Here is a 12,606-nt window from a genome sequence, read left to right on the forward strand (position 1 = left end):
ACAAAATTCGGCTTCCCAGAGGAAGACTACAAAACCTAGACTTTCTTTTTTTTTTTTTTTGAGACGGACTCTTGCTCTGCTGCCCAGGCTGGAGTGCAGTGGCACGATCTCAGCTCACTGCAACCTCCGCCTCCCAGGTTCACGCCATTCTCCTGCCTCAGCCTCCCAAGTAGCTGGGACTACAGGCACCCACCACCACGCCTGGCTAATTTCTTTCTTTCTTTCTTTTTTTTTTTTTTTTCCTACATCGGTTGTATTTAAAACACAAACAAGTATTTCTCTTTCTGTAAGGGCAAATGGTTCAAATAATGCGGAACACGAAACATTGACTAATACAAGTTTATTTTTTAAAAAAGCAAAAGAATAAAGAATATATACAAAAGGGACCTGGAATCTGTAAGCTGATTCCAAAAGCGAAATAAGTAGAAAATCCGTGGTGAAACCTGAACATTCTACCCCTGCTTTGGAGAAGGGCTATCATACAACATTCAGTCAGCTGAAGATGGATTGCTAGAGGTGTGTCGATACATAAATTTCAAGTCATTTTTGCTTGTGCAGAATCATCCCAATCTTAACAAGACTGAATGGGCAGTCCTGTGGCTTTCTTCCTTTTCCATATTCCCAACAAGGCTACGTGAAGTTCAACTCTTGATGAGCCGCTTACAACAGCAGTTCCTCAGGAGCCAACATGACAGGTGGGTCAGATTTCCCTATGAGAAACAAAACTGGCCACCTACAGCAAAATATCAAAATGGGTAAATCCTTCCTTCCTCTTCCTTCTGATTATATACAACATATCTCCTTTCAAGACTATTATTTCTGTCATGCTTATTCCTTCACAAATCTAAACCTTGAGGTGATATGAAGGAAACCAACATCAAGAAAAGAAAACTCAATTCAGAAATGAAGAAAACTGGCAGGTATACAATACACGCCCAGAGCATCTCAATATCCCTGGCACAGTACAATTCGGTGTACTGCTACAGCCCATAGATAAATATTGGCAGCTTGAATAAGCTCATTTTTTCCCTCAGGTGGTTAAAGGCCGCCACATAAATACTGGGCAACAGGGGTTTGTTGGGAGAATTAGAAATAAAAAATTAACCAAATTTTGTCCCTGTGTTAATTCAATGCCAGCAAGGAGGCAAGTACTGAAGAAGAAAAGGGACAATTTTCATACGAAAAAAGAATTCCTCTAATCATGTCACCATCTCATATAATGAATCCAGGGAATCCCAGAAACAGAAAATTAGTTTCAGGGGACCCCTGAGGCACTTTAAAGCCTTTTAAAAAATTACAGTAATAATAAATTAGATATTGCTCTTCAGAGGCCAACAGAGCAGCAGAAGCATCAAGATCAGGTCCAAAGAGTTATGCCCACATTACAGGCTTCCTGAGCTGCTCAGCTCTCTTTAAAGCTTAGTTGAATCTCTAAATACCTTTACAAAGACATACAATTTAACACAGACTGAGTGGGTATTTTTGTTTAGTGGTAGCATAAAATTTGGTCCTTAATGGTAACAGCTGTCTTCATCCATTTCAAACTCAGGTAATATTAAGTACATCAAGACAAGACATAAAGAATACAACAAAGGAGAAAAAAGCCAAAACTGACAAACACCTCAAGGAGTCACTAAGTTTGCTTGCACCCTTTCACTTGATCTCCCTCTCAGTCTCTTTTTTGTGGAGAGAAGGGTATGACAGAACTTTTTTCTCAAAAGATGATAAACAATGGCATCAAATGGACAAAATGGTTATAAAGTAACTTTAAAAATCTGACCCCAAGGAATCCAGGACACATACAGATAATTCAGAGGTATACTTCTGATTTGGGGCAAATTCTAGACTAAAGAAATGATCGTCTCAGGTAAATGTTACAATAGATGAAACTAAGTCCAGTTTTTTGGCGGTTTTTTTTTTAAAGTGTCCTCACTACCACCTTCAGCTATCAATCATTTCTCATAGCTCAAGCGGAAGGTCATCTTCATCTTTCCCAGGATCCAGGTCAACCTCAGCTTCCCATTTGCCTCCTGAAATCTCCCACGTTAGTTTCTCAAAATCATCCTCCACAGAGAGTGGGGGCTTTCCTGTTGAGGCAGAGCTGAGTCGGCGAGTTTTCATGCTCATTTGGGATGAGGAAGGGCCAGACGCCTCCGGGGGTGAGGAATCTGAAGAGGACTGGGTTGGAGGCAGCACAAGACTGTCTCTAACCAAACACCGCATATTCTCACTCATAGGTGGGAATTGAGCAATGAGATCACATGGACACAGGAAGGGGAATATCACACTCTGGGGACTGTGGTGGGGTGGGGGGAGGGGGGAGGGATAGCACTGGGAGATATACCTACTGCTAGATGACGAGTTAGTGGGTGCAGCGCACCAGCATGGCACATGTATACAGATGTAACTAACCTGCACAATGTGCACGTGTACCCTAAAACTTACAGTATATTAAAAAAAAGAAAGAAAGAAAAAAGACAAAGAAAAAGAAAAAGAAAAAAAGACTGTCTCTAGGATTTTCTGCTTCAGGCACAGTGACTGATTTGTCCTCGGAGACAAGCAGGACAACAGCATCCACAGCTGCCTTTTTGGCTGGGGGTTCCTGTAGGACGCTGCTGGAGCTGAGTGGCTTCACAGCGGCAGTGACAGCAAGGTGCATCTCCACTGCCTTACGTTTTGGGGCCAATTTGGGGGATGACACAACTTTAACCACAGATTGCTTCACGTTCACTTTGGGTTTCGCTTCACCCCTTTTTTCCAAGGTCTGTGCTGCCCATTTCACATTCAATAATGAGTCTGCAATCCCTGAGGTTTCTACCTCCACCTTCTGGGATGACTTTGTGGGAAGCTGCTTGGTCAGGTGCCATGTGATTCCTGGCACAGCAGTGAGCACTGGTTTCTCTGCCACTCGGGTATTGCAAGAGGCTACATCTCCCCGAAGAGGTGTCCAGACTGATTTTTCCCTCTCCTGCTGTTTCCGCATGCGCATCTCTCTCATGGTCGCACATCTCTTGACTTGAATTTTACTGATGTCAACTCCTGTGGTCTCAACTGAAGCCTCTGTAGCTTCCATTCTAATACGGCTCTGAAAATCAACTTCATTTCCTTCCTGAAGTATCTTCTCTTCTTTCCTCCATGTTCTTTGGGTGACTCGCAGCAGCAACCTTGCCCCCGGAGTGGCCTCATGTTGAGACGGGGAGCTGGTGCTGCTCTCAGAGCTCTGCTGCACCCTCAGTGCCTTCTCCAGTTTAATTTCTTCCAGCGTCTTCATGTGCACCTCCTGCATGGACTTTCTTTTACCCGCAGGCTCCTCTGATTGTCCTTTGCTGGCAACAATGGGTGGCAAAACTACTGTTTTTTTAATTTCACTATCAGCCTTTAGCTTCATGCAAGTTGTATCCTTTTTGCTTTTTTGTCTCTCTGCTTCCTGCTGCCTATGTTCTTCTTCAGCCAGGACCTCAGAGAAGGTTTTGATACGGAGAGTGGAGGAGCTTCTTGCTCCTGAAGTAGAATCATCAGTTTTTGAAGGTCCTTCTGTCTTGAGTTTAGTTTGCGATTCCCCATGTTTCTGACTGGCTCTTTCAAGAAGCATTTCTTCTAATGTCTTCACATGGATCTCACCAACTTTATTAACTTTATCTGTTGCGTCCTCATTATTTGGATCAGCTGACATGCCTAATCGCTCCTTAAGAGACTTGGAAACTTGAGCTGTCTTTGGTGTTTCGTCAGTGTTAGTTTCCGGAGCTTCAACTTTCTTCCCTAGCCTCTGTGCCAGGCTACGCTTTAATGGAGGATCACTGTCAGCGCCTGCCGAAAATTTTCGTTTCCCCAGTCTCTCAGTAAGACCCAATCTAACCAAGGGTTCTTCTCCTTGTTTGGTGGAGAGAGTTACTGTCTTCACCACAGTCCTGACATTTTCTTTTTCAGGACCTGGAACAGGCTCAGGGTGGAGCAAAAGACTGGAAACTCCTGAAGAACCCTCACCTTGCTTCTTAGATTTTTCCTTCATTTTCTCTGACTTAATTTCCTCAAGAGTTTTTATTCCAAAATGCAAACATTCACCTTGCTTTATATTGACTGCAGGTTTCCGGACAGAAGTCACTCGTAATCCATTGTGAACTTCAGGAGTTGGTTGCAGGGTAGGTGTTTTGGTTTCATCAGGAAACTGATCATCATCATCTTCATCATCATCTGCAGCATTAATTACAACTGGTGGATGCTTGGGGCTAGGAACATTTTCGGAACTTTCTACTTTCATAACGCTCCGCAGCTGAGGGGAAGGATTGGACTGGACAGACAATTTGTTCTGCTGAACTGAAAGTTGGCTAGCCTTCACTTCCTCTTCTGGTGACTCAGGCACAGTTGTGCTCGGAGGTAGGAAAAGGCCATCAACATATCGTCCTCTATTGTGATGGAAAGCGCAGTTTAATTTTTGACATCCTGTTGGCTGATTTTCCCAATAACAAGGAATTTCACTGCGTTTTTTATCAATCTCCATGTGCCGAAACCTGCACACCCGTCGAAAACAGCGCCCTTCTCGCCATAATGTGCAAACAGTTTCATTTCCTAGTGCAGCTTCACAGTGACGGAATGGGCAGCTGTCACCTTTGGTACATGTAGAATAGAAAAAAAAATAGCAGTCTTCTCCTTGATTAGGCATGCTGGGTAGATTCTTAGATCAGAAGTGGCTTCTTGAAACAAGCCACTGCTTCCTCAAAGCAAGGACAAGGCTCCAAGTCCTCGTGAAATGGGTTTAATCTTCCAAATGACAACTTGATCACAGAAATTGTCTTTAAACTGTAATCATTAGCTGGTTGCTCTCAACAGGAACGTCTGTGTCTTCACTGAGTTCCAATCTATTACGCCTGTAGGTCGAACCAACACTCAATCCATGAATTAATAATAATGAGGCAGAAAAAATTTTCCTCCTCACATTGCCAAGAAAACCTCTCAGCCACAATTCAAACACAGCATGTGTTTTTAAAACATCTCCCAACTACTGGGAGATTAAGTCCATTCAAATAACCTTTGTCAGACTGGAGACAGCTAGGGTTAGTTATCTCCTCAAAAACAAAACAAAACAAAAAAACAAAAAACAAAAAAAAGAGTTCATTTAAAGATGAACTTGAGAGTCAAAGGATCATGAAAAAAAATCCGTCTTCCATAGCTGAACAATATAATCTGAAAAACAAAAAAAACATCAGTTTTTCAGTAAGATCCAATTTCTGGTCTTCAAGATTTCTTCACACTTAATACTAGTCAATTTTCCAGGAATTTTTTGGGCAGGGAATATCCCCAAATCCTAAAAAGCATCGCTATCTCTAGTTCCACAGCCTCCTTCTCAAGGTCCAGAACCAAGGCCTGGAAGATGTCAACACTATAGGCCTTCCCCACAGGAATCCGCACCGATTATGGGAGTTTAGGGGTGTTCTTCATTACGGTTTCACCAATCCTACAAGGAGTACGGAAGTGTCCCTGTTGCTCTTGACTCCCACGCTGAGGGCCAGGGGTGGGAGTGTAATGAGGGTGGGGAATGGGTGTAGGATACCGGAATAAGGTCGGTGGCTTTCTGTATGTGGAGTTTGAGACAAGCTCCAAAGTCGTGGGACCCGAACCGATGACACTATCCCCGACTCCCGCTTGCTGCCACGTCTTTCTTCTTGCTTGGCCGCTGCCGTCCGTCGTCCTCCCAGCAGCAGCAGCACTCGCAGAAAACCAAGACTGCCAGCGTCAAAGATGGCGCCCGGCTACAGGCTCCGCTCTAAGGCCCGGCCGGTAAAAGTGCCAGCACGACGCAGGGCGCGAGGGTTCTGGAAGACGTAGTTCCTCTATGACGCGATGCCTAAGATCTAATTTCTTATATCTTTGGTAGAGACGGGGTTTCACCGTGTTAGCCAGGATGGTCTCGATCTCCTGACCTCGTGATCTGCCCGCCTCCGCCTCCCAAAGTGCTGGGATTACAGGCATGAGTTACCACGCCCAGCCCCAAATCTAGACTTTCAATAAAATATTTACAATGTCTAACATCCTAACAAAAATTATTTAAAATGCAAAGGATCAGGAAAGACTAGAACCACCAAACTAAGTTGGTAGCAGAGGGGAAGCCACTAAATAAGCCGAATACTCGAAAGACAGGCATTGTACTCATCAGTCATTCCTGAGGGTGGGACCATGGTAAAGCTGAAAATCAAAGAATTGGTTGAAAGCTTTATGAGCACACAGTTAAACTCCTGAATTCTCTCTTTTATCTGTGTGAACAGCCTGTTCCATTCTTGAGCAATACACAGAGCCCAGGGATGTGGTGCAATACTACAGAGGAGAAATTAAGTAAAAATCTACTCCCAAAACAGAGGTAACAAGGTATTTTTCCCTATTCTGCTCTAAAAATGTGGGTGGTCAGGCCACTTCCCCTGACTGTCACTGAGTGGATGTAGGTTAAAGAATATAGACTCTGAGAGAATTAGAGAGTTCTTAAACAAATCAGCCAGGTCTCTTTGATCACAGTGCAATAAAGTCACTAGAAAACCACTCACAATGAATACATGGAATTTCAAACCATATTTTTTGGTGATTTATTTTTCAATATAAGTGGAGAGTCAAGCATAACCATGTAAGTTAAGAAATTCTCTAACTTCACAGCCAGAGACCAAAGTCAGTTGGAAGGTGGGGAGAAAATTCAGAGGAAATACAAAGAAGAGATGCATGTTAAACTTTTGAAAAAAACTCCAAAACTTAAGACTACTGCCCTCAAAGTAATAAGAAAAAGGTAGAAAAAATAGTTTTCAGATCTACAATATGTGAACATTTTTAGTTCTAAGAGGTCTAACCTAAAAATAATATACTTCGCTTAAAATAGGAAGTCAAGTAAGGAAAAGATGAGGAATTCAGGAAACTGAGGATCCAAACCAGAAGACAGGCGGTAAAGCTTCCCAGGATGAAGGTGAAGAGTCATCCCAGAAAACACTATGAAGTGAGCCTGTGGATCTACCCATTCAGAAGAGGCATTTCTAAGGACAAAAAGACTGAGGCTGAGAGAATATCCAATGTATTTTGCATATTGAGGGACATGGGGAAGTAATGATGACTGGGTGCTTAGAATAAGTAAACAAAACTAAAAATATAGTGATTAAAAACTGCCAGGAAAACAAAAATGTTCTGTAAAAGTAAATGCATACGACCTCTTTCAGCTACAAATGATATCACTAAACACATAATTATATAAAATGAATGTTAATTTATTACAAAATTAACCTAATTTTATATTGGGAGAATGATATAAGGGCTTGGTGTGTTTATCTGTGTGTCTGTGTGTGTGTGTGTGTGCGTGTGTGTGTGTGTTTTGGGGTAAGGAGCAGTGTAAGAAATGTAAATACTTCTCTTCCATAGGATGACATCAATGAATAATGTTTAAATGTGCTTTTTTATTAAGTAATAAATGTAAAATATTTTATTTGGAAATATTGAGATAAATGAAAACACAAAAATAGTTAAACATCTTAAAGTAGTTATATATAGGTGGCAGGATGAGTTAGAAATGGAAACGCACTGTAATATTTGACCCTCAGAAGACACTATAGTTATTCTATAAGAAATATTTGCATTATTATAGGAATATTTACATAGTATTTGATGAAAATATAAATTAAAATAAACCAGAATATTAAAACTTGGAAATAAATTTAAAACCAAAACGCCTGGCATTTCAGAAATTTTGGACTACTTCCAATGCATCAGAAGCGACACTTTCCTAAGAACATCCCAATGAGCTTTCAAACAATGGCCATTAGAAAGCAATAGATTGCCAAGTTGTTTTTTGGGGGGGTCAGGGGAAGGGTGTGGTGCAAAGGAAAAGGAAGTGTTGATATCTTATTTTCTTTTGTGCTAATTATAAAATTAGTGTTAAAAATATGTTATTTATTGTAGAAAAATTACTAAAAATAGGTTGTTATTAGGAAAACAAAAAGGTAAATGACCAGTAACTTTGCAAAAAAAGTGCAATTCATGAATTAAACACATAAAAATCATAGCAAAATAGGACAGATTTTCTAATCAGACTGGTAAATACTAAAACATTTTATGATATGCAGAACTCGCCAGTGTTTGGGAAGCCCAGCATTCTGAACATCAACCTTTATAGAGAGGGCTTTGATAAGAACTATTAAAATTAAACACTTGATTTCCTTTTGATCAGGGCCAATTTTGCAAGGGATTTATCCTATGGATCCTCTTTATAGAATCCACTGATATATTTATACAAGGACTTCAATTTCTGTATAAATATTAACACAACAAATTAAAACACATAGTAACTACAGTGCCTTCTGAGGGTGAAATATTATGGTACATTCATATAATAGAATATTTGCAACCTTTGAAAACAAAATGTGCTAATTTGGATTGGTATCTCAGACATATCATTAAATGGAAAGATAAAATTTCAGAGCATTATATATTACTAAGATATAATCATTTTTGAGAATTTAAATATATATATATAAAAATATGTATGTGTAGGTAGGTTTGTATTGTAGGTAGGTTGATATAGAAATGGTAATGCTAAACAATAAGGGAATGTGCCTAAGTTGTGTCAAAAATAAAATTTGAAAAATTCAAAAATTGGGAACAAGTAGGTTGTTGCTCTAACCACAACTCGTCAAATTTTAAAAAGACGAGTACACAAGAAAAAGTATTCTCTTGAGGACATTAAAGCTCAATAAAACAAACATCAAGAGGTCAATATAAAAATACATGAAATATAATGAAATATAAAAATAGGTCAATTACCATTTCAAATTTGCTATGGCCAAATGCAGATTCCTAGTTTCTACCCCAAATTTTCTCCTATTAAATCTTCCTCTTAATAAAAGGTGTCACTATCTCCACACAGCTCAGATTAGAGACTTAAGCAAGATCCTAATAGTTAAGTGGCAAACTCTCTTTCAATTAGTACAGTTTTTGTTTGTTATAGTATCTGAGCTAGTACTTCCATATTTCTCTTAATTTTCAAAAATATTCTCAATGCCGTAAGCTTCCCATATATAATTTAGAGTCTACCTCTTGATGCCTTTACTGAGATTTAATAAACTAGAGATTAGCTCAGGAAGAATTATAAAGATATGCCTTCGTATTCTTGTACAGGATATCCTGTTCATTTAGGAAGGAACTTTCTAAAATTTTCTTTTCATTTTCATGGAATAACAAACAGCATTATGACTAAAGCTTGCATAGTAGAGGCACAGAACTATGTAATAATCTTGGCATTATACACAGGGCCCCATGTAATCTACCACCCCAATCAGAACACTGTTAAAAGTGAAAGAGCACTATTAACAATTTACAAAGATACGGTTAAACAAGGCCTAGCACAGGCCAACAATTTTTTGCCATGTGGCAGTTGTTTTGAATTTACCTAGGTTTTTTTTTTCTTTTTCTGTATGTGGAGGGAGAAGAGGAAAGGTGTTGAAGGGAAGTAACTGTGTTCTATGATTTTATTTCAGGTAACTTTGTTGGAAGGGTGTTTGATATAGTAGGTAACAGTTACTTGCCCAGTAAAATATGCATTCAATACTCTTCTGTGAAATAGATGTGCAACTGAGAATTTTGCAGATGAGGAAAACAGGCACAAATATATTTGTTTAATACATGTTTGAAAAGAATTAAAACCAAAGTTTTCTCTCCAAGACCAGTGATTTGAACACATCAAAGCATCCACTACACTTCCTACCATTAATAATCTCAGTGATCCCTGACAAATTGCATTAAATGGCTAAGTTCTTTACAACTACAAGAAGAAAGGCTTGAACTAATTCACCTTTAACATTTTTGCTGGCTCCAAACACTTACCGTCATATACAGTTATAAGTGTAATGACTTAGGTTCAGTAGGTTAATTTGTATTAATAATAACAAGCAAAGTGATTTGACATTGCTTTTCTCAGCCCATTGACATATTTATATGCTAATGTTAAGTGCCCTTTGAATGCTTGGTAAAGAATTCTTGAAAATCATGATACTTTAATTTTTTTTCATCTTTTGCTTTCTTTTTCAATTATGTATGTATATAAAATATTCAAAGAAATGCATATGGATATATTATATAATGTATTATTATATTAAAATGATCTAAGAATTTATATTAATAACTTATAACTATGCCTAGATATAGAGGAACCCAAGAAAAGTTGTTCAATGTATAATGATCAAATAAATTAGGCCTTGAACAGATGTGTGTGTGTTTCTGTGCACATCTGTATTTGAAAGGAAGAAAAAAGTGAAAAATCTTTGTGTCTCTAACTCCAGAAAAATATCCCCACTTTTGTTGATAGCCAACATAGTTCTCAGCATTAAACCTAAAACATATTTAAAATACATTTACATAAATTGCAGACTATTTCACAATTGTCTTCACTTACAAGAAAACTATGTAAAAAACTACTAGAAAAATATATTGGATAAATTGAAATTACTATGGGAAAATCTCGTCGAAATTTGCAAATTCATTAAAAGTGTATCTAAAAAACTAAAATAATGAATGCATGAATTATGTTCATGTATTCAAGAGTACAGATATTTTAAAATTCAAAATATTATAGATTTAAAGAATAATATAAGAATACCTGGCATTGCCTTACAGCTACATCTTAAATAATTGCACTGAGTGACAAACTGAGTTTGAATAATCTTATATATATGTATATATATATAGTTGTTACAAAAGTAATTGTGATTTTTTTCCATTACTTTCAATGACAAAAACCGCCATTACTTTTGCACCAACCTAATAATATATGAATACACACACACACACACACACACACATTAGCATAGGCAGAGTTCATGATGTTATCCCAGCTAACATAGCAATTAAGTGGCAGAATATGTTTTTGAGACTAGATATATTCAGCACCAAAGTTATTTTCACTCATAATTCTGCACAGTAATCAAAAGTAATTTTGCCAAGAATGGACACTTTATGAAAATATTTTTTAAATGCACCCCACAACTATCTTCATTAAATATTTATTTCTGTGTTTTTAAATAAATGTGTGATTTAAATACTTAAATATATCAAAATAAAGTATATGACTAATTGGGTTTTTCATTTTTCTGTGTTTCAGATGCAGCTGTTCTCTTAGTTACATTGGCAGATTGTGTGTTGTCAATGTTGACTATTGCTTAGGGAACCAGAGTATATCAGTGCATGGCCTCTGCCTGGCCCTTTCGCACAATTGTAACTGTAGCGGTCTGCAAAGATATGAAAGGAACATCTGTGAGATAGATACTGAAGACTGCAAATCTGCGTCCTGCAAAAATGGAACAACTAGTACACATTTAAGGGGATATTTCTTCTGCAAGTGTGTCCCAGGATTTAAAGGCAAGTTTTTTTTTTCCTGATAAATTAAATTTTCTAGTAAATAATGTTGTTAATATATTTATTTGATATATCTCAAATGTGTCTATTGATTGGTATTGTTGTCTCATTTCTTATTTGGCAAAGTAAAAAAAAAATGCATTCACTTGAATAATAGGATTGCTTCTTTGGGCAATTTAATCTGACTACACAGCCTTGCTCATGCAAATAAGACTAATAAGGTCAGGCTGAAGCATTGGGAATATGATGGTATATGTCAAAGGTCTGAAGGGAAAAGCAGGCAGCCATAAGCTCCAAATAATTTTGCCTAAACAGCTTAGTACTGCATTTCAACCTTTTGTTTGGCTGCATAAGCACATGGAGTGACAATTTTTTCTAGTTTAAGAATAAAATTTGGTTTCAGTATTGTCTAGGTCAGTTTGATGCCGTGACGTTAATAACATTTAAGAAAAAGTGAAGTCACAAACATACTATTTTCTCTGTACAGTCATAGAGAACAAGATTCAGTGTAGTAATAAGGCAGCTTTTAAGGTTAAATATCAGAAATTAAGCATTCAAATTTAATTACTTGACATTTTTCTGATTGGTCTTACATTGATATAATTATTTATAGTAATTTCAAACTTATTATGATTACCTTATAAAATCAGAACAGTGGCCATACAGAAAAACAATTACATTATCACTTATAAAACAACATTTTTTAAGTTTTGTCCAGTTGGATATTCCATTTTATTAAGCAGACCCAATTCGAAAAGTTATTTGGATTTTCATCGTAACATGAAAAATATTTTCCCTGCTTGGTATTTAAAGTAATATGTTGAAGGTTTTGGAAGCAATTTAAAGATAAATTCCAAAAATGGAAATGGTGATATCATTGGAATAAATGTATAGCCATCCAGATTAGCTATTTTAAGGCAAAAATAAATTTGAGCGCAAAAATTCTGGTAAGCTTACTAAAAAGTTGGTCATATTACTTCACATTCAAACATATTCTAAGTAAAAATAAAATTGCATAAATGTGCTAGCATTGTTAAAATATAGGTGTCTGTCTTAGAAAATAGATATATATCATTTCTTTAACAATCTTCCAAATATCAGTAAATATATAGTTAAGTAGTAATTTTACATAAAAGAAAGAATGAATTTAACTCTGCATAATGCCATTACTAATAGAATATGTAATTTGCCATAATCCTTTTGCATGGCTAAATACATATGTGTATTTGCAAACAT

The 12,606-nt window shown here is 37.4% G+C and overlaps 2 protein-coding genes across 3 annotated transcripts in view; one reads left to right on the forward strand and one right to left on the reverse strand.

Annotated features, from left to right (window-relative positions):
* Positions 1-325: 325 nt before the first annotated feature.
* LOC129144268 (zinc finger CCCH domain-containing protein 11C-like) lies at positions 326-5,774 on the reverse strand. 2 transcript variants are annotated; one of them, XM_054685929.2, is made up of 2 exons: positions 5,549-5,774; positions 326-5,181 (listed from the first exon to the last, which is right to left on the reverse strand). In XM_054685929.2, the coding sequence occupies exon 2, from the start codon at positions 4,658-4,660 to the stop codon at positions 2,435-2,437; it is 2,226 nt and encodes a 741-aa protein (XP_054541904.1). In that variant the 5' UTR covers positions 4,661-5,181; positions 5,549-5,774; the 3' UTR covers positions 326-2,434. The 2 variants fall into 2 exon arrangements, with proteins under 2 accessions (XP_054541904.1, XP_054541905.1); XM_054685930.2 differs by lacking the exon at positions 5,549-5,774 and adding an exon at positions 5,248-5,355 and having other exon boundaries at positions 326-4,865.
* Positions 5,775-5,808: 34 nt separating this feature from the next.
* The window catches only part of LOC129144370 (protein eyes shut homolog), a 494,497-nt gene continuing 487,699 nt past the window's right edge, over positions 5,809-12,606 (forward strand). The window contains exons 1-3 of the mRNA XM_063813140.1: positions 5,809-5,963; positions 6,857-6,970; positions 11,117-11,373. Coding sequence (XP_063669210.1) covers positions 6,966-6,970; positions 11,117-11,373 — 262 coding nt within the window. The 5' untranslated portion in view covers positions 5,809-5,963; positions 6,857-6,965. The remainder of the gene's footprint in view (positions 5,964-6,856; positions 6,971-11,116; positions 11,374-12,606) is intronic.

Source organism: Pan troglodytes, chromosome 5, assembly GCF_028858775.2.
Source record: "Pan troglodytes isolate AG18354 chromosome 5, NHGRI_mPanTro3-v2.0_pri, whole genome shotgun sequence".
Classification (NCBI taxonomy): Eukaryota; Metazoa; Chordata; class Mammalia; order Primates; family Hominidae; genus Pan; species Pan troglodytes.

Coding starts and splice junctions, on each gene's coding strand:
- LOC129144268 (XM_054685929.2), bottom strand. CDS start 4,660: ATGCCTAATCAAGGAGAAGACTGCTATTTTTTTTTCTATTCTACATGT.